Source organism: Blennius ocellaris (genome assembly GCF_963422515.1).
Source record: "Blennius ocellaris genome assembly, chromosome: 5".
NCBI lineage: Eukaryota > Metazoa > Chordata > Actinopteri > Blenniiformes > Blenniidae > Blennius > Blennius ocellaris.
Genome location: NC_137654.1, coordinates 8,885,369 through 8,912,527, shown reverse-complemented (window position 1 = coordinate 8,912,527; position 27,159 = coordinate 8,885,369). Strand labels below are relative to the sequence as shown.

The 27,159-nt window shown below is 42.0% G+C and overlaps 2 protein-coding genes across 2 annotated transcripts; both read left to right on the top strand.

Annotated features, from left to right (window-relative positions):
* Positions 1 to 6,435: 6,435 nt before the first annotated feature.
* On the top strand, positions 6,436 to 8,451 carry LOC308130156 (uncharacterized protein; the record flags this gene model as incomplete). Its single annotated transcript, XM_080496355.1, has 2 exons — positions 6,436 to 6,607; positions 7,520 to 8,451. The coding sequence occupies 2 exons, from the start codon at positions 6,436 to 6,438 to the stop codon at positions 8,353 to 8,355; spliced, it is 1,008 nt and encodes a 335-aa protein (XP_080352481.1). The 3' UTR covers positions 8,356 to 8,451.
* A 7,524-nt stretch (positions 8,452 to 15,975) lies between these two features.
* LOC308130107 (uncharacterized protein) lies at positions 15,976 to 25,924 on the top strand. The gene is made up of 5 exons (XM_080496300.1): positions 15,976 to 16,090; positions 18,813 to 18,866; positions 19,026 to 19,119; positions 19,763 to 19,791; positions 23,546 to 25,924. Exons 2-5 carry the CDS (start codon positions 18,839 to 18,841, stop codon positions 25,315 to 25,317), a joined length of 1,923 nt encoding a protein of 640 aa, XP_080352426.1. The 5' UTR covers positions 15,976 to 16,090; positions 18,813 to 18,838; the 3' UTR covers positions 25,318 to 25,924.
* Positions 25,925 to 27,159: the final 1,235 nt, after the last annotated feature.

Genomic DNA, 27,159 nt, shown 5'->3' with positions numbered 1-27,159 from the left:
TGAAGGGACGAAATGTTATTTGTTGTATGACATGCTGGTGTGCCGATTGGAACTCTCTCATTTGAGAATTACAATTCATAAAGGAGTTTGGATGACCAACAAAACATCTTGCTTGTATGTTTCGGTCTATTGTTTCAAAGACACCTTTTGTTTGAGAAATGAATGACATGTTCTAATGAATACAATCAGTTCCAAGAGATGCTCCAGACATATTATATTCAATACATTTTTCAAACATTGTATTTCAGCAGGCATGTTTTCTATATAAACAAAATCCCGTTCTCCTATATTGCATAAAAAGAGTGAATAGTTAAATTAAGTAATTCATGTTAGATTAAAAAGAAGATTCACTATTCAGCCAGGAAACCATTTATCACCCTTTGTGTAGCTCTACCAAATGAAAACCACATTTAAATCTTAAATATTTTTTTGTAACATATCAATGACATTTTCCTGAAGCACAGTCTCAACAGTGTTTAAGTCAGCAATGTTTCCTTAATGGGATAAAGTTCATCTGCAATTTCAATCTGTTCTGGAACTGTAAGGACTGCTTCAATCCAGATGGGATTCATCTGAATATCACCGGATCCAGATCGCTCGGGGCCAACATACGTCACGCCCTCGGGATAACCCGCAGAGACAGTGACCTCCTTCAGATCCCCGGGAGTCCACATCTCAGAGGAGCTGACCTGGTCTACAAACGCTGGGGCTGTGATGGCGAGGACCCAACAGAGGTGACACTCCTTGGCGGTTCTCAGGAAGAACAAACTGGATCAGACGCTGCTGGTGTCCTACATATCCACCACCGAGAGCGTACTCACAAACTGCATCACTGCCTGGTATGCTGGGAGCTCGGCTGTGGCAGGAAAACCCTGCAGAGGGTCATAAGACACAGCACAGAAAACCTTCGCCTGCCCTCTCTGGAGGAGATTGCCAGCTCCAGATGCCTGAAAAGGTCTACGGTTACCTTTTTAACACGTTTAAACTTCTTTATTTATATTATGAGTACTTTTATAGCATGTACTATCTATTTTATGTGTACCTTTGCACATTTGATTTTTTGATCCACAAGAGAGCAGCATCTATAATTGCATTATATTATGCATAGAATGAAAGTTTAGTCTATTTATCTAATCTATCGAATACGGCTTCTCACCTGTGTGAGTTCTCATGTGTACTAACAAATTTTTATTTAAACAGAAACGTTTCCCGCATTTTTCACAAGAATGCGGCTTCTCATCTGTATGAGTTCTCATGTGGCGCATCAAATAACTCTGTGTATGGAAACTTTTCTCACATGTTTCACAAGAATACAGCTTTTTATCTGCGTGAGTTCTCATGTGGACAAATAAATGACTCTGTTGGCTGAAACTTTTCCCACATATATCACAAGAATATGGCTTCTCACCTGTGTGAGTTCTCATGTGCCGCAACAAGTTTTTCTTTAAACTGAAACTTTTTCCACATGTTTCACAAAAATACGGCTTATCACCTGTGTGTGTTCTCATGTGGACAAGTAAATGACTCTGTTGGCTGAAACGTTTCCCACATTGCTCACAAGAATACGGCTTTTCACCTGTGTGACTCCTCACGTGGCGCCACAAAGAACTGTACTGACTGAAACTTTCCGAACATGTTTCACAAGAATACGGCTTCTCACTTGTGTGAGTTCTCTTGTGGACCAACATATGATTCTGTGTAATGAAACTTCTCCCACATGTTTCACAAGAATACGGCTTCTCACCTGTGTGAGTTCTCATGTGAACCAACAAACTGTCCTGTCGGCAATAACTTTTACCACAGATTTCACAAATTATTTTCTTCTTTTCAGAGAGAGTTCTTAAGTTCTTACATGATTTACGCTTTTTACGGACAGTTTCACCAGCTGTTTCCTCACAAAGAAGTTTTTCACCTTCAGTCTGTTTCTCTGACACAGAAACGTTCTGGTCCTCTGTGATCTGTGGCGGCTCTGGTTCTTCTGGTTGTTCTTTGATCTGAGGAGGTTCTGGTTGTTCTTTGATCTGAGGAGGTTCTGATTCTTCTTTGATCTGAGGTGGTTCTGGTTCTTTATTGATCTGAGGAGGTTCTGATTCTTCTTTGATCTGAGGAGGTTCTGGTTCTTCATTGATCTGAGGAGGTTCTGGTTCTTCTTGTTCCTCCAGGATCTGAGGAGGTTCTGGTTCTTCTTGTTCCTCTTTGATCTGAGGAGGTTCTGGTTCTTCCTGCTCTAGACAGCAGCTTGTTTCCTGTTTAAAGATCTGCTCCTCCCTACAGTCACGGTGCTGGTGGAGCTCTGGAGGGCCAAAAAGTACAAGATCAAAGGTTAGTTACATTACTTCTACAGTTCCAATTAATAAAACTGGGACTCAAGTGGTGAAATTTGAAACTTTCATTCAAAGTTCCAAAATATCACCTAGTTTTTACATTATTGCTTGATGTGCAAGGACTGATAGTAACTTTTCTTGCTGGGTTTACACAGGTGTGGCATATCAAAAGTGCTGATTTAGACAGCATGATTGTTGTGCAGGTGTGCCTTCGGCTGGCCGCAATAAAAGATCACCATAAAATGTGCTATTATATCTTGCAGTCCAAAGCCAGAGGTGTCGCAAGTTTTGAGGGTGTGTGCAACGAATTGCCCAGGAATTGAATGTGCATTTCTCTGCCATAAGTCGTCTCCAAAGGCGTTTCAGAGAATTTACCAGTACATCCAACCGGCCTAACAACCGCGGACCACGTGTAGCCAGACCAGCTCAGGTCTTCCCTCCACATCCAGCATGTCCACCTCCATGAGGGTCTGAGACCAGCCACCTGGACAGCTGCTGCAACAATCGGTTTGCATAACCAAAGAATGTCTGCACAAACTGTCAGAAAGCGTCTCGGGGAAGCTCATCTGCACGCTCGCTGTCTTGGTCTGGGCATGAGAATGTTATAGACAATGTGCACAGGTGCATTTTATCGATGGCATGTTGCAGCGTGATAAGCACGGCCCCATGTTGCAAGGATCTGTACACGATTCCTGGAAGCTGTAAAACCTATTGGAGAGGAGTTGGACCAACACTCCACAGTCCACAATCACTAATGTGATCGACTGTACGTGAAGGAGATGTGTTGCACGGCGAGAGGCAAATGGTGGACACACCGGATACTGACTGGCTCTCTGACCCCCAATATAATGAAAACTGCACATTTTAGACTGTCCTTTTATTGTGACCCGCCAAAGATACACTTGTAAAATAATCATACTGTCTCATCAGCGTCCTGATATGCCACACCTGTGGGGTGGATAGAATATCTCAGCAAAGGAGAAGGGATATTAGAACACAGATTTAGACAAATTTGTCAACATTTGAGACAAAATGTTCTTTTGTGTACATGGAAAATATATTTAATGCAGGGGTTTTATATATCAAAGATGCTTAAAAAAGTATGTTGGAGTACAGCTCATGAAAAATGGGAGCAAAAACAAAAGTGTTTTTTTTTTCCCAGCCCCTAACTGATGAAGGAAATTATAGATTTTTTTGTTTTATTTTTAGCCATATTGTACTGCATCTCAGTTACCGTCCTACTGGTTGATATTTATATTTTATTTGGGAGGTTCAGAAAGTGACTCTGCAGTTATGAGCTTTGTTCTCTTCTGAATGTACGCTTATTACCAATCACTGTTGAATTTAATTTGGATTGTCATTGGCTATGATAAAGAGTAGATATTTTTGTTGTGCATTTCTGTTTGTGTCACTTAGTCTAAGGCAGCAATGTCATACTGTGATTTATGCCATACAATATTAAGCTGGATAAAAGTTTAAATACAAATAATTATGGAGTAAATTGTCAAAAAGAATGAAATATTATAAATATATAAAGAAATATGAAAAATAAAAACATCTTGAAAAGGCTTATATGTATATTTGCTCTGATTTTTCTTCATTTTGATTTTGAATTCAGTATTTAAATTGATGTAGACCCCGTAATGCTGTGCATAAAATGTGCTCTCATGTGAGCTCTCATTGAGAGACAAATTTCAAAAACCTTCACCCTGAGAGTGCCATCGGGAACTCGTGGAATTACTGTGAAGGTTTCATGCGTGTGTGATCATGTATAGAGGAGTGAGTTTACACAAATGGTTAACATACATTTTAGACAGTGAATTGGCAGGGCTCTAGCTATTCTTTCCTGTTGACAAGGAATATTTCATTGGGGGAACAAGGGAATTGTTGTGTTACTAAAGTGGAATGCTGAACTGTTGCTGTGCCGACATTTCCAACCGGAGGGGGGCGCTGTGTGGTTGAATAATAAAAAATAATAACATTAACCAAACACAGTCATAACGATGGAGATCCTACAGATGAAAAGGAATATTTCCTTGGGGAGAAAGTGTAATGCTGAGCTGTTGCTGTGATTACACTTCCACACCAGAGGGGGCGCTGTGTGGTTCAGTTGAAGTAGAGAGTGGAGAAGAACAATGAGTGTATTTGGAGTTCCCAGTCTGGTTAATAAGGTGATTAAAGATACTAAAGCATAACAGACACTAATACTACTTATGTCTGTGGTGGATAAACCAAACACAGTCATAACGATGGAGATCCTCCACGACTCACATTCAAGTGTTCATTCACACTTTTCCATACCTGTTCTGTGTAACTTGATTTGAGGTTGCCAGACGACTTGCAGCAGTTTGTGGTGACGAGCAATCTCCTCCTCGTACTGGACCATAGTTGGTTCCAACAGGGTGAATATTTCCACAGCAGCAGCAGTTAGTCGCTGGGTGGTCAAGTCTCTCACAGAGTCGTGGGAATCGTCACTTTCACCATCAGTAACAGTCACTTCAACAATATCCTCCTCCTCTTTAATGTGTGGAGCTTCATGTTCCTCCTGCTGCAGACTGGAGCTCGTCTTCTGGTGACCAATGTGCTGCTGTGGACTCTCTGGAGGGAAACAACATAAAATAAGTTTGTTGTTGTTGTTGTTGTTTTTTTTGCACAACACTTGAACGCATCAAGATTCTAAAGATTTTATGTAACCTGCTTTTTTATAAATGCGGACCATAAAAGCTGCCAAAATCACAGCCGCTTTAGCTCTGGCTGAGGGTGATTTATTTAGAGGACACACCTGCTCTATGGAAGTTGTTTCGAAGTTTGCCGCTGATTTCCAAAAGTCTGAGCTGCCGACGAATCTCCTCCTCGTACTGGACGATCGCTTGTTGAAACACGGAGAATATTTCTCCAGCAGCAGCAGTTAGTCGCTCGTTGATAAACTCTCTTAAAGTCTGAACTGAACTCATTGTTGCTGCAGGAGATGAAATGTTTCCTCTGTGAGACAGGAGCGCAAAGTCCATCGTCTCTTCTTCCACCACAAACAACGTTCAGCTTTATACTGACACCTGCTGGTCACAGGGGAAACTGCAGGTTAAAGGTCCCACCTGAACTCACTGGAACTCTTACGAGTGGACTGTCCTAGGTATTTTACAACTATCAATTTAATTATCATAATCTGTGAGATATTAACATGGAACCAAATATTTTTGAAAGAGAGGCAATGCCTCGGATTTCTGATTGGTTTTACATTTTCCAGACAGATGCCAGGACTAATTTTGAGTATCACAAGCAACCACTGACTTTCTCTTTAAAATTAGTTTTACTTGTTCACAACACATCTAACAGATTTTGCAAACGCGTTGACCAGCATAGACGAGACTATCTGAATTATTAAACAATTTACTGGCAAAATAATTTGGATTTGAAGTGTAGTGGCATCTTAACCCATTTAAAGTGGTGCTCTGATGAGGAGAGATAAACTTTTTAAGAACACGTTGAGAGGCAAAAATGACCAGTTCCAATGTGCAGTTTTTCCATTGGATATGTCAATCCATACGTTAATGCCTGTCATCAATTACTCAGCCAACTACTGAGTTCCTCAAACACGATAAATGTTTCCTCCAACTGACACTGTTCCTGACATTTCGGACATACCCTGTGTCTGTTCCCCTGTCCTGCACACCTGACATCGATTACCTGGAGGCTATTTAACCTCCACCTTGCTCTCGCTCCAACAAGTGAGTCAGTCAACAGGAGGGCACACACAAACAGAAATAAACACGTGAGGAATGGAAAAAATATAATGTTATATGTGATGTCATGTTAAATGATATCCTGGAACTATATTTTCTTTCAGGATTGCAACTCGAAAAGTAGTTTGGATAAACACCAACACATCTTGCTTGTGCAACCAATGACATCAGACAAGAGTCCATTCATAAAAGCGCTCCATCTATTTCAGGTGAGACGAATAACCTGCAGTTCCCCATGTGTCCAGTAGATGTCAGTATGACGCTTTATGTTGTTTAAAAGAGAAGAAGACGCTTTGTGCTGTTTGGATCTCGCTGGACTCTGTTGTGTCCTCGTGTCTCACAGAGGAAACATTTCATCTCCTGCAGCAACAATGAGTTCAGTTCAGGATTTGAGAGAGTTTATCAACGAGCGACTAACTGCTGCTGCTGGAGAAATATTCTCCGTGTTTCAACAAACTATCGTCCAGTACGAGGAGGAGATTCGTCGTCAGCACAAACTGCTTGAAATCATCTGGAAACCTCAAATCAAGTGCCACAGAACAGGTAGGGAAAAGTGTGAATGAACACATGAATGTGACTCTTGGAGGATCTCCTTCGTTATTGCAGTGTTTGGTTCATCTTTAAGTGTCAGACTAGGAACTCCATGGACAGGAACGAGCTCTGACTTCCGGTAGTGGCAAAACGACATGAACGAGACAATATAGAGAAGGAGGCTGAACAACACAACACTTTTCAAAGGGTTCACCGTTCATCCATCACATTTCACGTGTATTGTATTATTGTGCTTAAAATATAGGGTTAATGGCTCTGAAGTGATTTGATGAGCATTAATGTTTAGGGGTCAGACAAGTGCTTATGACAGTAATTAAGTCATTTAATGCACGGAGGTCAGGGTAACTTCAAACATTCAAATTCTTCAAAAAGGCATTTGTTTTACGATTGCATGGGGTTATTGTGAAGCCTCCTTGTGAAGTGAAACTAATATTTATACCTGTGTTTTTATTGTTACATAAATACATGTCATATAGTGCATTCAAATGATCTTTTACATGAACAACACGTTCATTGCATATTATTTACCTGTTTTGACCTTTAATGGCAATCACGGTGTCAATGAATTCCCTTTCCTTGTTGTAAAAACAAATTCCGTAGTGGACACTTGGTTTTCTGCAGAGCATCAGGACGTGAACAGAATGAATGAACAGAATGCTGGGTGAATATGAGAGAGGATAAGTGAATATACCACCTAGATAAAAGTGAATCCAAAAAAGTTATCATTAATCCACCAGCCGTTGAGCACCTAAACATGCGCTTCAAACAATAATGTATAACGACTGCTATTTTTGAAATTGGAAAGAAAGTTTGAAATTTCACTGCTTAAGTCCCAGTTTTATTAAGTTGGAACTGTAGAAGTAATGTAACTAACCTTTGATCTTGTACTTTTTATCCCTCCAGAGCTCCACCAGCACCGTGACGGTAGGGAGGAGCAGATCTTTAAACAGGAAACAAGCTGCTGTCCAGAGCAGGAAGAACCAGAAACTCCTCAGATCAAAGAAGAACCAGAACCTCCTCAGGTCAATGAAGAAAAAGAAGAACCAGAACCTTCTCAGGTCAAAGAAGAGCTAGAAGAACCAGGACCTCCTCAGATCAAAGAAGAACCAGAACCTTCTCAGATCAAAGAAGAACCAGAAGAATTAAATAATATCAACATATTTCATAGTGAAATAGTGAGTGTGGAGAACGTTCCTGTGCCAGAGAAACAGGCTGAAGGTGAAAAACGTCTTTGTGAGGAAACATCTGGTGAAATTGTCCGTAAAAAACGTAAACTATGTCGCAACTTAAGAACTCTCACTGATAAGAAGAAAAATATTTGTGAAATCTGTGATAAAAGTTACAACCGATACAGTGAATTCTTAGTCCACATGAGAATTCACACAGGTGAGAAGCCGTATTCTTGTGAAACGTGTGGGAAAAGTTTCAGACAGTGCGGTTCTTTGTGCCGCCACATCAGAACTCACACAGGTGAGAAGCCGTATTCTTGTGAAACATGCGGGAAAAGTTTCAGTTTAAAGAAAAACTTGTGCCGCCACATCCGAACCCACACAGGTGAGAAGCCGTATTCTTGTGAAACATGTGGGACAAGTTTCAGCCAACGTTGTCATTTGATGCGCCACATGAGAACTCACACAGGCGAGAAGCTGAATTCTTGTGAAACATGCGGGAACAGTTTCAGTTCAAAGAACAATTTGTTAGTCCACATGAGAACTCACATCGGTGAGAAGCTGTATTAGATATAATGATATATACGCAATATAATGAAGTTATAGATGCTGCTCTCACGTGGATCAATAAATGAAATGTCCAAAAGTAGACATTAAATAGATAGAACATGCAAAGGTACCCATAGTCCTTCTCAGGCATCTGGAGACACTTTATCAAAGCATCATGAGTGGGATTACAGTGAGTAGAACATTAAAAACGTATGTCCAGGATAGCTGCTATAAAACGGTATGATGACCAAAGGTCAAAAGTCAGGATATGTGGGCCTTCATCGACCCGTAGCGCGAGACAAACTACTGTCTAGAGCGGGAAGAACCAGAAACTCCACAGATCAAAGAGGAACAGGAAGAGCTGCAACAAAACACATATTTCATAGTGGCCGTGTGGACATTGCTCCTGTGTCAGAGGAGCAGGCGGAATGTGTAAAGCTTCTCTGTGAGGAAACATCTTGACAAGAATGCTCGTAATGCATGGCTTTATAGCTGGATTTAGTCAAAATGCATATCTTTAGTCAACACGGAAGGGTGTGATTGCCCACATCACTCTCAGCCACGGTGCCACAGTCAACACAAAAGTCCAACTTAATAATAAACCCCAAAAAAGACAAAGGCATAGAAAAGGACAGTAACCAACAGCAACCATGGCAACGGCCCAAGAAGTCCCAGAAGTAATTTCCCACAATCCCCTGCACCGCCCCCTCAGTCCACTGCAGCTGCTGCAATATTTTATTACTGGTTAGTTCCAAGATTTAAATAAATGTGGTTTCTATTTGGTTGAACTGCACAGAGGCTGACACGCTGTCCCCTGCTCACATAATAAATCTCAAGTAGATTTGATTTTCATTTCTAATGTCAAAGCTAATTGTGTTTTGAAAAATATGACAATAAAAAACTTTTATGAGCAGATGTAAACTTTGAACGAAAATAAAATGTTGATAAAATGTTAAATTTTCAGGTTTGTTTTGGTTTCATTTAAAATGAGATTAATTCAACTTTTTACACGACATAGGAAAAGATACTTTGTTGAAACACAATGTTTGAAAACTTTTATGGGATATAATATGTCTGGAGGCTGTCTTTAGACTGATTATATTCATCAAAACATGTTCATTTCTCAAACATACAAGCAAGTTGGTTTTGTGTTCATCCAAACTCCTTTATTGATTGTCATACTGAAATGAGAGAGAGAGATCCAATCAGTGCACACCAGGATGTCACTTAACACGACATCACACAAAACATTACATTTGATATGTTCCTCAAATCCTCAAAGTTATTCTGCCAGTAAAAAAAAAAGATCTGAAATGTTTTAAATGTGCCATATTTAATTTGAACATTAGAGACGCATCACATTTACCGAATCCTATATGAATGATTTTGTGGAGGAACTTTAGATTCTATATATGTTTCTAACTTTGATGATGATTGGTTGCTTTTGATTCCTAAATTATTTCTGGCATATTCGGAAAAACGTACAACCAATCAGAAACTCCAGGAATTGTCTCATTAAAAATATTTGATTATATGTTTCTGTTTGAAAGAACATAATAATCGAATGGAGAGTTGTAAAATATGCTGGACAGACCATTCATAAAATAGCTCCAATTCTTTCAGGTGAGACTACTAATCTGCAGTTCCTCCTCTGTCCAGTAGGTGTCAGTATGAAGCTGACCATTTGTAAGGCGTAGAAGAAGCTTTGGAGGCTGTCGGACTCTGTGGTGTCCTCGTGTCTCACTGAGGAAACATGTCATCTCCTGCAGCAACAATGAGTTCAGTTCAGGCTTTGAGAGAGTTTATCAACGAGCGACTAACTGCTGCTGCTGGAGAAATATTCTCCGTGTTTCAACAAACTATCGTCCAGTACGAGGAGGAGATTCGGCGTCAGCTCACATTGCTGGAAAACATCGGGAAACCTGAAATCAAGTTACACAGAACAGGTATGGAAACGTGTGAATGAACACATGAATGTTGGTCATGGAGGATCTCCATCATTATGACCGTTTGATTGATCCACCACAGATAGAAGCAGGATTTGTCTGTTATGTGTTTGGTATCTGTGTTTTTCGACCGGTAACTCCGAGTGCGCTCTTTCTTATTCACTCACTACTTCAACTCAAGTACACAGCGCTCCCTCTGGTGTGGAAGTGTAATCACAACATTATACCTTAGTAAACACTACGGGTATGTCCGAACTGTCCCTCCTCACTCCTTATCTACCGACTTTCACTGAAGCATTGTTTTCTGTAGCCGCCATGATAAGGACTGTCCGAATTCTCAATAAGCAAAGAAAAGGAGGCTGGTTGCTTCCTTTAGGGGCTCATTTAGCATAGGAACCACTGATGCATCCTTTCGCTAAGGAGGCAAGCTCATGCTGTCCCACAATTCCTTGCGGCGACAACATTTAAAGGGACCTGCTCATCCGAGCCTTTAAGGACAATCACGATGTCAGAAAATGGACGCAGATCATGTAAGTAACCAAAGCAATAATCTGCATTGAACAACTTTAAATAATCAAAAACCCAAATGCGCTTTTTATAGTCCATTTGTGGAAAATTGTAGTTTTTTCCCCACCAAGGCAGACGTCACTAAGTTGCGCCGCCGTCGCATTGTTATGACGTCACTAGGTAAAAGCACGTTCCAACTGCTGCACCAACGTGATCGCCTTTCACCAACTACTTTAGGAAGCCTTCTAACACCTTTCCTTGACCCTGTGAAGTCATCCACGAGGTTGCATGAAAGTCCATAGATCAGGAGAAAGGAGGGACATTTCGGATGCACCTTCCATCAGTAGTAAACAGTGAACAGAATGCTCTGTGAATATGAGAGAAAATAAGTGAATATTCCACCTTGGAAAAAACTAAGCCCCAAAGAGTAATCTTTAATCCGTCAGCTGCGAAGGGTGCACATCAAACAGTAATGTATTGACTGTTTGCTATTTTTGAAATTTGAAAGAACGATTTCAATTTCACCGCATCAGTCCCAGTATTTTAAAGTTGGAACTGTAGAAGTAATGTAACTAACCTTTGATCTTGTACTTTTTGTCCCTCCAGAGCTCCACCAGCACCGTGACTGTAGGGAGGAGCAGATCTTTAAAAAGGAAACAAGCTACTGTCTAGAGGTGGAAGAACCAGAAACTCCTCAGATCAAAGAGAAACAAGAAGAACCAGAACCTCCTCAGATCAAAGTGGAACCAGAACCTCCTCAGGTCACAGAGGATCAAGAAGCTCTGCAAAAAACTTATGTATTTCATAGTGAACTAGTGAGTGTGGAGAACGTTCCTGTGTCAGAGAAGCAGGCTGAAGGTGAAACGCTGCTTTGCGAGGAAACATCTGGTGAAACTGTCCGTAAAAAATCTAAATTATGTCGGAACTTCAGAACTCGCTCTGAAAAGAAGAAGGAAATCTGTGAAATTTGTACTAAAAGTTACAACCGGCGAGATAGTTTGTTGGTCCACATGAGAACTCACACAGGTGAGAAGCCGTATTCTTGTGAAACATGTGGGAGAAGTTTTAGACAACGGAGTCATTTGTTAGTCCACATGAGAACTCACATAGGGCTGTATTCTTGTGAAATATGTGGGAGACATTTTAAAGAACGAAGTAATTACTTTGCCCACATGAGAACTCACACAGGTGAGAAGCCCTATTCTTGTGAAACATGTGGGGGACGTTTTACAAAACGAAGTAGTTATTTTGCTCACATGAGAACCCACACTGGTGAGAGGCCTTATTCTTGTCAAGCATGTGGGAGAAGTTTCACTGTAAACAGCACGCTGTTGTGCCACATGAGATCTCACACAGGTGAGAAGCCGTATTCCTGTAAAACATGTGGGAAAAACTTTGGTTATCGTAGTTCATTGCTGAATCACAAGAAAACTCATACAAACACAAAGACATAAAAGACTTGGAGATTTCATTCCCGGAAGTCCAGCTTGAGCCCAAAGTCACAAACGGTGTGCGACATTGCCATTAATATTTGGGGGGGGGGTTGAGCTTATGACGTGTTTTTTATTACACATAATATGATGGTTTTAATTGTTGATATTCTAGTATCCTATAGTTGTTGGAAAGCACTGAGATTAGGAGGCTGAAAGTGTATGGATGCACATTGTTTTACAACAAAGAGATGCAAAATTGTGTATTACAATTCAGACAGGATAATACACTGGCATAAATGCACAGGACTGACTGACTCCTCTTGACAGAAAATTGTGAATGTTTTGAATTCTGAATACTGGACATGGTGAGCTTAAAAATATTTTAGTGACCCTCTTTCAAATGTTGCTTTTGAGGATTCCCAGAAAACGTTTCCCACGATCCCCTGCGCCGCCCCCTCGGTCCACTGCAGCTGCTACAATATTTTATTACTGGTTAGTTCCAGAAAATTAGAAGATTTAAATAAATGTGTTTTCTATTTGGTTGAACTGCACAGAGGCTGACGAACCTGCTCGCACAATAAATCTCAATTAGATTTGGTTTTCATTTCTAGTATCACAGCTTTTTGTGTTTTGAATAATATGTCAATAAAACATTTTTATGAGCAGATGTAAACTTTGAAAGTAAAATGTTGACATGAATAAAATGATATGAATATAAAAATGTTTCATTTACATGTTTGTTTTGTTTTAATTTAACAAGTTCAATTTAACTTTTTACACTTTGTAACAAAGTATTTGTTTATATTTCCATTGACAATCAATAAAAATATTCTTGATTTTTAAAAAAAGAAGAAAAAAGTTGCAACCGACACAATAGTTTATTGTGCCGCTGCTGACCTGCACCCTGCTGATACATATTTTAACCTTTGGCCTACATTCTTTTTTTGTATTTGTATCTGGCAACCTCTATGTGACATTTTAATTGCCTGCCCAAGCTGCAACCCCACCGCCACCATGGGCCGCAGGTTTTGAGGGAGCGCCTGGGTGAGGGGGTCAGAAAACAGTTTTTTGCGTATTATTTGCGAAAACAATTGAGGTCTTTCGGAATCACTAGAAACTGCTCACGTGTTTTACATTATGTATTATTCCAATATCCAAACCGGTACAGTTCTGTTCATTTTGGGAGCAAAAGCCATCACAGCAGTGAAACTATTGGCATTCTGGTGCTCTTTGAATCGCTTTGAATCGTACATTGCTCATGAGCAATCCTTTGTGTAACTCTCACCCTGAAGAGCGGCTGGAGGCTGTGGTGGAGGGATGTGGTCTTATCTGTATTCTTCCTCTTGTGCCTCCATGTGCTGGTGATTTTCTCCTGGCTGTTGTGCTGGGGCCCCCTCCAGTGTTGCTGTTACCGTTTACTTTGAATTCATAAACTCACGTGACTGTTTTGGTTGTTTTGGTTTATTTATTCATGCATGTACTGGTTTGGGTCTTTGTGGTAACTGTAACTGTGATCTGCGTCACCCACATGCTTATTGTCTGGTTCTAGGACACCTTAGGGGCCACAAACAGCCAGTTAAAATAGTGGCATAAAAACCTTTACATTTAAACTTTAAAGTTTTTCTTTGGTGCAGAGTGTCAGTTTTGTTTCACAGTTACTGCCAAAAATTACTACAATTTCAACATAAATCCAATTTTAATGGTACAAAATGCAGTGAAATGTCCCAAAAGCATCCGTTTTAGCTGTTGCATTATCGATGCCTTGACTGTATTTTGTTTGAAAAACTTAACTGGTTACAACCGAATAATAGACGCCATTTTCTTTGGATGCAGTTAATATTTAAAGTTAATATTTAAATGCATTTATTTTACTTGCCCTCAATACCTAAAACAGTTCTTTGTTGCTATTACAGCATCATATTCTCTCAGAAGTAGTGACTGTCTTTCCTTTTCTGTTCCCAGAATCCATAAAAAAGCTGGATGCAGATCCTTTCAGTGCAAAGCTCCATCTGATTGGTATAGGTTACCCACATCCATAAGATCATTAACATCACTTGGTTTATTTAAATATCAATTATTCTTATCAGATATACACGAGTGTGCTTATCTTGGCAGAGGGTGGGGGAGTACGAGGGAGTATGTTTGTGCTGCATGTTGTACTGTATCGTATATTATGTATGCATGCATGTATGTATGTATGTAATGTGTTGAGTGTTTTTAGAACCCCCTCGAAAATTCACACTAATGCTAGTGTTAATTTTAGCAATGAGGAAATTATCTTTCATGGCAGCATCACTGATATCTCAGCTCAGGCCTCAATGAGGGGTGACGTCCACTGTTCTAAACACATTTGTTCACAAAGTTCATGTTTTCTTCTGACATTTTTGCTTGTTTTCTTTGCAACAATTTCATTGGTGGTTTGGCAAGCTGGAGTGGAGCCTCTGGCAGGTCGGTTTTGGCCCAGGGGCCTTGTGTTTGATGCCCCTGGTTTAAGGAAAAATGTATTAAATGCATCTATACACGTTGTTGATCATTCTATAGAGATATGCAGATGTTTGGCCTTCTGGCAGAGAGCATCCGCACCATTAAAGGTCTCGGGGTCAGGGTGATGATTGTCCCAGCATACAATATTTTTGATTTGAACATACTTGCAGACTAGACTGAAAACATTAAAACATTATAAAGTCTGCAACTATCCAATTTAGCTTTGACAAAGCCTATTAAAAGGTAGAATGGCTCGGAACAGTTAAATGAATGAGCGACATCAGGCTAACTGCAGGTCCAAATGTCTGCGGACGACGGTGCTGCCGCATGACGTCACGTCACATTGTAGTTCGGGGATCTTTTTATGTGGATGAGCACCTCGTGCAGTATCGGACAACCTAAATAAGTGGTGTAGAAGATGGATGATGGATGAAATAGAATAGAATAGAATAGAATAGACTTTGTTATCAATTTTCTGTATGTTCAGGACTTATAGAGAAAAAAACCCATTTCTTTCAGATGGTGTTAGTGACCACACATCTAAAGATTATTAAAATACAATATGAAAAAATATGGACAGAATATGGATGTCCCATATTCTATCAATAATGACACATGACCTCACATAGAGTGTCACTTACTCTGAATGTAAGTGACACTCTATGTGTCACTTACAGTGTTGAGGATGAATAATGTAAACGTCAATGTTTACTTTGGAATTTCTTTAATTTTCTCGGTGGTTTCCTGGGCTGGAGTGGAGCCCCTTGCCGACTGGTTTTGACTCACGGGCCTCGTATTTCATGATTCCTTCTAATCTGGACCCTTCAGTCATTCCTGATCAGATGTTAAGTCAGTGGTTCTCAATTATTTTCTGTCATCCCCCCCCCTAGAGGACAAACATTTTTTCAGCCCCCCCCAAATTGTACTACCATTGAGGACCTGATAATATTTATTTATTTATCTGTATAAACCACTGTATGATTTGCTGGCACCAGCATTCTGCATACAATCGCCTGATTATCAAAATAAATTAATAAAATGAGCTGGAGGCCATTTTTTTATCGTTCAAGCATGAATAAAGACACTAATACTGAAAGTTGCGCCTGCCTTTCGCCCCCCCCGACACCCCACCACGCCCCCCCCAGGGGGGCTCGCCCCACCATTTGAGAAGCACTGTGTTAAGTCAACTCAGTGAAGCTGACAGCCAATCAGGAACGACGCCGTCTCCGAGTGGGCGCGTCCAGAAAGGCAGCGTGCAGCAGAGGGTGGGGTGTGACTCAAGTCGCTCTTCATAATTGAACTTCACGGAGCTTTTGAACTCAAAATTAACTCGCCTGCAAGCAGCCGGCGGGACGTTTTTACTTCTGAACTGCACCCAAACAACGAGTAAGTACTCACGGTCCTGTCGCTACCGGCTTCTGCTGATAATGCCGCTTCTTTGTGAGTGTTTTTGGTGTGATTGTCTAACGGAGTTGTCGTGAGTGGAAATTTACCGCAAGTCGGTGAACCATCGTGAACGTGATCATAACCGGCTTCAGTGATGAAGGAAACCTGCTGTGAGGCCTCGCTTTCTTCATGATTCCAGCCTCGTTTGAGTCGATCCATCTGTACTCCATAGTGTCACTGACAGTTCTGATGAGGTTATTATAACCCACGTTTATTATTCATCTCATACAGATTGATAAGGCCCGTGGGAATCTGTCTGTCTGTCTGTCTGTCTGTCTCTGTCTGGTAGAAAACCACCATGAGCCTCGCTGTCAGTGTGAGTTTGCAAAAACATTGCGTCATGTCACAGCTGTAACAGGTTTTTAAGGGCATTTCACTGTATTTCGCACCAGATTGTCTCATAAATGTCTCAAAAATGGCTTTATGTTAATTGTGGTACATTTTTGCGTGAAAACAAGGTAAAACTTTAAAGAAAGTGTACATTTCAAGGTTCTTCTGGCACTACGGTCTGGCCCACTCAAGGTGAAGTTGGGATGCGTGTGACATGTGTATGTGTTTTTTGTTGCCTCACTGCAACACACAAACGATCCACGACGAACCTCCTGAGATACATATAGATATGCTGTGCATGTTTTGCTGTTCATAATCATATGATTAATTAAATGACATGACAAATGGAATGAGACACTTTCCTCGACCAGCTGCATATTGGGCACACCTGCCCTAAGTGTGCTCACTACTCTTATGAAATCTGTTAAGAAAAGCACAAAATAGTGTTTCCTTTGAAATTTTCACCATTTGCTTGGTGGTTTGTTAGGCCGGATTGAGCAAAGGCCGTGAACCAGGGTGGCAGGTATTACAAACCAGGCTCTTGCTTCCATAATGTGAGCATTTTCTCTTCTAGCTTTCTTATTATACTCGAGTAAAAAGGTAACATACAAGTGTGTGCATTCGCTGCAGAAAGCTTGTGTGGCAATGATAACTTTTGTGATCAGCTTAGTGATCAGCTGCTTGTCCTTTTCTGTCTTAAAACAATGTTTAAAATAAAAAAACAGACACAAGGTGCTGGAAGAGAAACCCCATTGCTTTCTTTCAAACAGAGCATTCATGAAAATCCCAAACGTTGTCAGAAACCACCCCTCCCTCTTTATATAAGTCCTACAAATATGTCTGAGCAGATGCTGAGGTGTCTGTGAGTCACGTAGCTGCGTATATGAACCGAACAGGGGTCATTGGGTGGGCCACCGCCTTTTAAAGGAAGTGCTGGTGCAGTAGATCTTCCAGCATGTCGACTGCGTATGGCAGCGGCGGTTTCCAAACCACAAGAGCAGTAAGTAGACTTCGCCATCACTGTTATTTGGTTTTGTTCATGTGCGTCGTTCACTCTTGTGTGATCAAATAGTATTTTGTCATCAAGGAAGGAAGCACCGTTCTTTAAATGTCAGAGCGCTTTTGTTTTCCCTGCCCCCCCTACTTGAACCAGGGTTTGGCTCAGAAAGTCTTCACCTCTGAGCCTGGTTCTGCACGACTTCCTCCTGTTAGAGGGGACTTTTTCCTTCCCACCGTCGCTGATTCTCACGCATGTAGAATTGCTGTGTTTTTCTCTGTAAAAGGGCCTTGAAGTGACGGCTTGTAGAAACCATTTCAGACTATTTACCGGATGCTGCTTTGCCAGGTTATCTTTGTCGCTGCCACTCACATCCTGAAATCGTCCCAACGCGTCTCAAACAGACGTATTTTAATAAATGGACTTTGTTTTATTATTAGTTGAAGTTGTGTGCATCTCCATCAAGCTGTACAAAGCCTTGGAAATCATCAATTGAGTCCATTCATTTTAGGTTTTTTTCCTCCTCCCTTGTCCTGTACAACAAAAACTGTGGTATTTTGTAAATTTAATAATAAATGTGAATCCACTGTATACTTGTATGTCTTTCTACTGACTTGTACGTTTTTCTTCTGCCTCCTCGCTGGGCCTTTTCCCCTTTGGAAAGAAACTTTCCAAAAACATCTGTTTTTTACCATTTTGCTGTCTTGTGGGTTTAATATCAGCGCTAATGTATCACGTGACTGACACAAGCATGAGTCATAGACGAACGTACAGGAGAGAAGTCGGTCATTTTTCTTAATATAATATTGTTCAGTTAATAAATTAAATGGAAATAACGTAAGTTATTTAGTCTTTCTGTGCGACCCGGTACCAAACAGCCCACGTACCGGTTACCGGCCTGGGGCTTGGGGACCACTCATGTACGGACACTATGACGTCCATTGATTGAGAGGCTTTAAAGATTGAAACAGTATTTGCTCCTGCAACAGGAGGAGACAGGGATTCTCCTTCTGCTGCTGTCTTTATTGAAAGCTGATATGGCTGCCTGTCATGACTGTGCTGGAAACGCTCAGACAGGGAGACAGAGGGTGGGGGGGTAGTTCTCCAGTTGGGCTATGTGAGCAGGGGATTTGGAATTTACTTTCTTTTTCGTTTGCTTTATATAGAACCTCTGTCCTCATGGCTAAAGAATTTCCCCATGGTCAAATGCTGTGGTTTCAACTTTCTTCAGCACTGAGAACCGTCGACCAGTTTGGAATTTGTGCGCGACTCCTGCTATGAAGTCAAAAGAGAGATTTTGATTGTTCTTTGTTTCTTTCATTATTGCGCTTACAGAATTGCAAGAGCCACTCTCGTCTTGCATGGCACACACCATGGAGCCAGTAAACAGTGAGTTGAAACACACTGCGAGGAGCTGAATGTCAGATTTCAGCAACAGTTTATAATTTCTCAGTCATGCTTTCGAATACAGGTGATCATATTAAAAAAAATAAAATCTTGAGCAAATAATTGTACTTTTTTGAAATCTCTTGGTTCTCTTTCTATCAGACATCCCTGAGGAGCCTGAGGAGCCTGAGGAGCCTGAGGAGCCTGAGGAGCCTGCGGAGTCTGAGGTTCCAGAGGAAGACACCGACACCACCAGGTGAATTTTAGACGAGGGATGCACCAATACTGATACCAGTGTCATGTCTGAAACAGTGACGTCACGTGTCGGCGGTTTGGAGATTCTTTAATATGACAAACGTAAGACGAGACTATAAACCGTGATCTGCCAAAGTATCAAGAGGAAGAGAAATATAGTCCGTACATCACCAGCCGTTTAATCACCAGAGACATTTGGACCAGCAGCCTGATGTTGCTCGTTAGTTTCAATGCACACTTTGTAACTCCGGGCTGTGCTACATGCTACATGCTACATGCTAAAGAGTGTCTGGGCTCACACACCAGAGATGCTACATGGTGGACATCATGAAAGTATGACTGATACACTCATTGACAGCGAGCTCAGTCCCTCGGCTACAGTCTCCAGTCCGTGTAATGTCGGCTGCTGGAGGTGTGTGTAGCGTTGATGCTCATTCACATTTCATTTGCATATTTTATATGAATCAGGCTTATTGGCATTTAATAAGGGCTTGTATTGGTGCTCAGGATTGGCAAGTAGCTAAAAGTTGAATACTCATACTTGTAATCATCCTTTTAAAAAGTGGTATCAGTGCATTCCTACTGGAAACAAAATTTCATGAACAAAAAACACTGACTGAATGTACTTTTGTGTGTGTTTTCAGACATGGACTACATTCTTGTCTGCTCTTCTGTAAGTTTCAAGTGTTCTCCTCCATAATACAGTGACTCATGTACGGACGGATGGACACACACACACACACACACACACACACACACACACACACACACACACACACACACACACACACACACACACACACACACACACACACACACACACACACACACACACACACACACACACTCACACACATTCAACAGATCCTGCATGAGCGGGCAGAGGAATAAACAATGTAAGTGGAGAAACTTCCTTTTTACGAGAAGAAGTCTCAAGCAGAAAAATACTCAGAGTTGGTGCAGTACAGACACTTTAAAGAACCACAAACAGGAAGGCACGGAACATGAACTTTACAGGGAGGTGGCAGAGAAGAGGAAGTACAGAGTTCATGTGAGAGCAAGATATACACATACAGAGTTAATGAAATAAAAAGGATCTAAACTCAATTTATAGCAGCCCAAGTCCAAAAAGGTTGAGGATGAATAGATTGAGCTAACCCCGAAGTAGGAACTGTCAAACAGTTCCTCTGAGACCCCATTTCAAGTGAGAACGCATCGTTTTTGTATTTTCGTCTCAGAAAGGTGTTGCGTTTCCATGGCAACATTTTGAAAACTATGGCAGAAAAGGATGTAGTTAGCAAGCCAGACCACGTGTTGGTGCTGTTGGTGTTTTTTGTAGTGAAACCACACACACACACGTGTGTAGAGAACAACACACTATGAATATCAACAATGGCAGGTACACAAATATTTGCACGGACAGATGACGAAGTTGGATTACTATTACGGGTGACTCCCTATAAAACTCTATCATACTCTGTGAAACTACAAAGTTTCACAGGAGAATATGGACTGGGGGTCATGACACTCTGGAGGCTGCCGTTATTGTTATTGTTGTTTTTATTGTTATTGTTATTATCAGGGCATGTGCAGGAGAACTCTTTACTACGGCCGTGATTGGCTCAGTAGCTTCATTTCAGATAAGTTGGGTTATCCCCATTTACATAGAGTAGGACCATTTACAATAAGTCCAACCTTGGGAGCTGTTTTCAAAACGTGTTTTCAGTTACTCAGAGCACTGTTAAACGGACACACAAAATGCAAAATGCAAAGCAAAATTTCCGTTTTCACTTGAAAAGGTTGTGAGACCAGGGCCGGTGAGCGACAAGTTCTGCCTGGGTGGTGTCATCCTCAAGGTGCATTTACACTCAACGACAAGTCAGGAATGGCACGAATCTCAATACCTGACCAAGGATCAACGTTTTGACCTGGGGGGTATTCCAGAAAGGAGGTTCAACAATCTCTGACTTTCTCCCTGAACTCTGAGTCGACCGACTCTGAGATGGGAAATTCAGAGTTTCCGCTTCCAGAACAGCTGATCTGAATTAGTTCAATGAACTCTTGAGTATGTGAACCTCGTACAGTGGTGGATATTGCTATGGGTGATGTGGGCAGCCGCCCAGGGCGCAATCTGTGAAGGGGTGCACCGCCCACCAGACGAAAAGAGAATTACCCCGTCTCAGATACAGTCTTGTGGAGGCACAGGTGTCCACCCAGAACATAAAACAAGCCAGCTCGGCGAATGGGTAAATATGTAAGGCTCCTCAAACACCCACTCATTCTTTCATCAGCTGATAAACACTTCACATGCTCCACGCATCACAACTAATCCACACACTCAGTTGCGAACTTCAGTTCCATGAATATCGGGAATTTCACACACTGATTCACCCATTCAACAACCTTATTCAGATGCATTATGTCACATAAAAAATGACAGGAAAATGATATCCGTAACACCTCGTGGCGATGTGTAAACCTTTCCAGCTCACTGAAATGAGATTACTTTCCTTTCAGTTCAGGAGTAGAGCGAGGATGGCTCGTTCAGGCCTTTATGTCTCCATGACATGTAACATGAATGTTTTCAAGTGAAAGTGGAAAATTTTCATTGCATTGTGGGTGTCTGCTTACACAACAGCTGTGCTCGAAGTTGTTGGATTCCGTCTCCATGGAAATGGGGGGGTAATCACAACTTTTTGAAAACACTTGTGGTCCGTCTTCTTCACCCGTGACTCGATGGACAATAAAAATAATGTTTTGCTCCTGACTGTCATGCATTGCCCGTAGTCTCCTGGGACTTTCAGTTTTAGAGTTGAGTCACCGGAATAACAATCCAACTCGGTCGTCTGCCCATACGAGTGTGTGTGTACTCTCCACTGTTGTTGTTTACAGCACATGGCTCTCCACATGCATGTGTGTGATTTCCTTACAAAAACAAATAAGAGCACCCGCGAATGAGTTTGTGTTTTTTTCCGTGTCGACATCGTTCTGAAAACGTTGCAGTGGAAACACGACACTTTTGTAAAATGTCATTGTGTAACAACGAGCGTATACTTTTCTAGTACAGTACTTATTAACCCTTAAAGAGCTTATGACACCATATTCAATGTTGATTTAATTATTTTCGCCGTCAAAGATGACAACGAAAGGCACAGTTGCCTTCATCAGATGCCCCCTGGAATTTTTACACTTTTACTGTTTTTCTAATTTTGCACGGTTGAAAAGCAAAGCGGGTCGGGCCTGGAGTGGAATACTGTTGTGGTGCTTTTATGTTTTGTTTAATTGGGACATTCAACACAGAAAGCTCTTATACATAGACATATTGCAGTAGACCTCTACTAGCTTGCTTGTCTACACAGAAGACATACTGCAGTTTATTGAATATATTGTGTCGACGAGGGGCTCTCCATATCGTGAACGACCTACTCGCATATGTCTACGCTTTAGAAACGGAGCAGACACTCACAACACGGGACAGATTGACGACAGAGTTAATCTATTGTTAGTCCCTCATTAGTCTTCCTCCGGGAAATTTCTTCAACTTCAATTTCTTGGACTGTGGGAGTAAATCGGAGTACTGGAGGAAACCCCCACATACATGAAGGGAGAACATACACACTCCACACAGAAAGGCTCCTGCCGGGATTTGAACCGGAACCTTTTTTTTTTTTAGCTGGGACCTTCTGGCCGTGAAGCGAAAGGCTCAATGTGGAGTGACTGTGGAGGCAGGACGTCGTGAGTGGAGCATGTATTATCACATCAGATCTCCAGTCTTTATTGTCTCCCACGGTGTTAACTGGTGTGGACACAATCACGTCGCCTTGACGATCGTTGTTGGCGTCTCGTCTTCAGATTGTCTGAATCTGTGCCGTAGTTGCTGGGTTTTCTATCATCAATATACAACCTGAGTCTGTTCTGGCTGACCTCCAACGGTCCCGGGAACACTTTCTCATACTCTTCTTAAAAAAAAAAAAGTGTTCAACTACCACTGAACAGTGAAATGTCAGAAAATATTTCTGTTTGTTCACTGTTCTGTGCGTCCGCCGCTGCTGGAGCCTGTTACTCCTGTGACGTCACAGCAAGATGGAGGAAGTTGTGAAAGCTCGATCAGCAGCCATCGACAATCACAACTTAATGTCACTTGTTTTTAGTAGTTTTGTATTAGCGGATGACGGCAGTATGACAAAAAACGTTTTTATCATGAAAATACTTTTATTTTGTATTGCTTTTTATTTCAAAAATGTTTTTGGTGTCATAAGCTCTTTAGCATCCTGTTGTTGGTTGTAACTTCCTCAACGGAGATCATCGTATGGGTGAATAAGCATTTTTGTTGGGACTGGTTCCTACAAGTGTGTTTATGACTTCGATGAAACTAACTATTGTCACTGTCATTCACTGTCCAATAAGATCTGTCTCTCTATCTTCAGTCCTCTCGGGAGTCAATATCTTCTTCTTCGGAATGATGTTCGGAGTTCCTGGTGGTCTGCTGCTGGGAAGAGTCGCGGTCGTTGTGCTTCGCTCCTTGGAGCTTCTGGCTGAAGACAAGCTTCTCATGGATCACTTAGAAAACTACATGAACACCATCAAGGACTATGATACTTACATATCTGAGAAAATTAACGTAGCACCCAGGAGTGATAATGTCCACATATTCAATGCGTTCATATCAATTTTGGCTCAGGAGTTTGGTGGCCTCATCGGGATCGTTTCATCACTTGCGGGGCTGGCTGTTGGGTCGACGATGTACAAACTGATGATGAAGGAATCTGGTGAAAGCGCTAAAGTGAAGGCTCTTTCTGTGGCTGGGTCACTTTGTGTGATGGTTATCTGTACAGTGGGCTGTCTTCTCGGTCTTCTATTGCACGTGTATCTTTCCATCACTTTGACTGTCATCATATGTTTCTATTTTGTCCTGGTTGCGATGGCGATTATTGTCACGTGCCTGGAGTATTGTAGTAGATGTAGTGTCTTGTTAAGCGTGCTTACAATGTGTGCCTTCTCGCCACTGAATACGCCCGTGGTCGTCTGCATCATGTTTCTCATGACTTTTCTGTTCCAGTCAAAGTTGAATCTGGCTCTGGCGTTGATTCCAAAGACGTCACCCATGAGGACCTTTGCAAAGTCGTTAGGCCTTAACACAACCGTAGAACCGATATTGTTTTTACTGATCATAACTGATGTGTTTAACTTCGCAAGAAAGCCCATTGTCATCTTGCAGCAAGCAAACGCAACGAGCACAAGCAGCGCTGTAGTGGAGGGCATTTTTGTCGGAGTTCTGTCCACACTCTTCCTGATTATTAGTATGGGAATATTCATATTGTTCATTTTAAGTAGTTTTAAAGGACAAGCTAAAATCTGGGCTGGTGCTGCAGCTTCAGGTGCAGCAGTTCTAGCTGTGATAGAGTCTACTGTGCCAGTGCTGGGTGCAGGTCCCACTATAGGAGCCCTGATGGGGGTGGCGGGGGCAGTTGGGGTGACTCTTGCTGCTGCTGTGTCAGCAGTACTTCGCTATGGACAAGAGATCAATACTTATAAAATGGTGGGAATGCTTGGAGCGACGGTTGGGGCGGCTGTAGGAGCGTTCCTTGCTTCATCATTCCACAGTGGGCTGTCTGCTCTCTATGTGTGTCTCTCTGCTGCAATCATTCCTGGTTTTCTCACCCTGACTTGGATCAAAATGTTCCTGGAGAAACAACATGCATGGCCAGGAATTAAAATCTCTTTCGCCGTGCTTTTTGGAGTGTTTTCTGCAATATGGGTATATTTCACCATCCCCATTCAAGGTGTACTAACTGCTACTGCTTATTGGATTGTTTTTACTGCAGCGGGTTTAGTGATTCTTTGTATTTATCTTGCTTTTGATTTATGGTGTCTCAGTTCCTCGGAGTATGAGGAAAATGATGAGAGTGAACCATCTTCTCCCGACGACGAGAGTAACAACCGGTTAAATCAACTCACGGACTTCTTTTCATTGCGCAACCTGTCAGCAGGAAAACTGGACATTCTGGAAAACCTGTACACTGAAGCCGGTAGCAAGCTGGTTCACTTAACCCAAGGTCTCCGGCTACGACCGCGTTCATCTGACAACAACAGAGCTTCTGTCTCCACAAAACATGGGCATGGCCAGTGCCAAACCGATCCTGCAGTTTTCTGCAGATGCATTTTGTTACAACAAAAAGCTAAAAAAAACAGTGTTTAGCTGTGTCACACTGTTACGGTGATATGAAAAGATTGTCTTGATCATATGTTTTGGAATGTTTCATGCGACTATTATTCATGTTTGGTCAGCCTAATCACTCAACGCGTTTTGACCAGGTTGCAGCTTCCTCACATAACCACTCCCTAATGCATAAACAAACTGTTGCTGAGCTATCACTGCATGACTTGTTACCGCCTACTGTTGAAATGAATAAAACCCCTACGAGGCGGGCAGATCAGCGGAGTTGTCATCGTGGCTGACTGGTGAGCACGTGCAAGACCCAGCGGCGTGACGCCCCCTCGTACGAGCTCAAATCAACGTTGTCTCTGTGTGTTTCCTCTGTGGGTTTTGAGCGATTCTCTCCTGTCTTGAATTAGCGCTTATGCTGGAGACTCTTTCTAGTTTCCACATAAAAACTTGGTCCTTCGAGCCGGATCCCAAGACATCGTTGGAAGCCGAGAAGGAAGACGACGCCGCAGTCTGTATACAGCCATTGGTCAGGGACCAGTGACAAAAGCCGCGGGACGTGAATTCGGACCCGCGCCGGCGCTTAGAGAAGTCTTCATCCTCGACTGACAACGATCGACGGGATCCGAGAGACGGAGTATATCGCGCCTACTAGACGACTCAACACAAAGAAGTGAGTGAGACCGGTCATATAGCAGAAGCAAAACTGCGGTAAAATTAAATGCACCGCAGAAGTTACAACTGCGAGAGAACTAAAAGTAACAAGTAAATTTTCGCAGAAAGACAACTGCGTGGAAAAATTAAAACTTGGAAATTGGAGTGAAACCGCAGAAGTTACAACTGCGAGAGAATTAAAAGTAACAAGTAAATTTTCGCAGAAAGACAACTGCGTGGAAAAATTAAAACTTGGAAATTGGAGTGAAACCGCAGAAGTTAAAACTGCGAGAGAATTAAAAGTAACAAGTCAATTTTCGCAGAAGGACAACTGCGTGGAAAAATTAAAACTTGAATTGATATGTTGATGGCGCCGTGTTGTGACGAATGAATGAAATGTGTATGAATGTCAACGGTTCTCAGAGGGAAGCAGTGCCACGGCTGAAACCTAACGGTGCCAACGTACGTCGTGAACATTGAAGTACCCTGAGAAATCGATGAATTAAGGCTAACGCCCCAACTGACACGTTGTCAAAGTAAGGCATTTTCCGACATAATCATGGGTAAAAATGGTAGTAAGTCGTCCCGATTGGAAGGGGACGCAAAGTATATGGAATCAAAACACCCGGGATCAGCGAACAATATTCCGGGATGAGAGAAGAAATTTGGATTCAAAGGGAAATTAGTACCACATCAGTGTAAAACGGTGGTTAATGGTGTGCGCGCTGAAGCGGCAACCAAGAAAGGAAGAGGTAGAAAAGAAAAAGAGGAAGAACTGAAATGTGCAGCATTGTGGCTGGAGGAAGCCGAGAACAGGAAGACAGGCATACAGAGAAGTAAAGAGAGAAAAGAAGGTGGTGTTGGAAGGGCGAGTTTTCAACTCGGCCCCGATGAGGAATCAGTCCCATCAATGTATCATCAACAGCGGGAGGCAGATAACAGGCGACGGGTCGAAGCAGAAAAGCGAGTGGCACAGGATGCAGAAGCAGAGAGAAGGAAGGCAGACAATAGTGGAGTAGTCACGCACAGCCAAAACACCGGCACAATGTATCATGGCGGACCGACCGCCAAGTCTTTATATCCGCCACTACCGAGCCTGCAGACTGACCTGTTCCCGATGGTGGAAGTAGCTAATCCACATTACGGAATAGGCGCAGACGCAGATCGCACGATCTTGGTTCATCGTGCGTGGACACTGTGCGATATACAGGCAGCATGTGC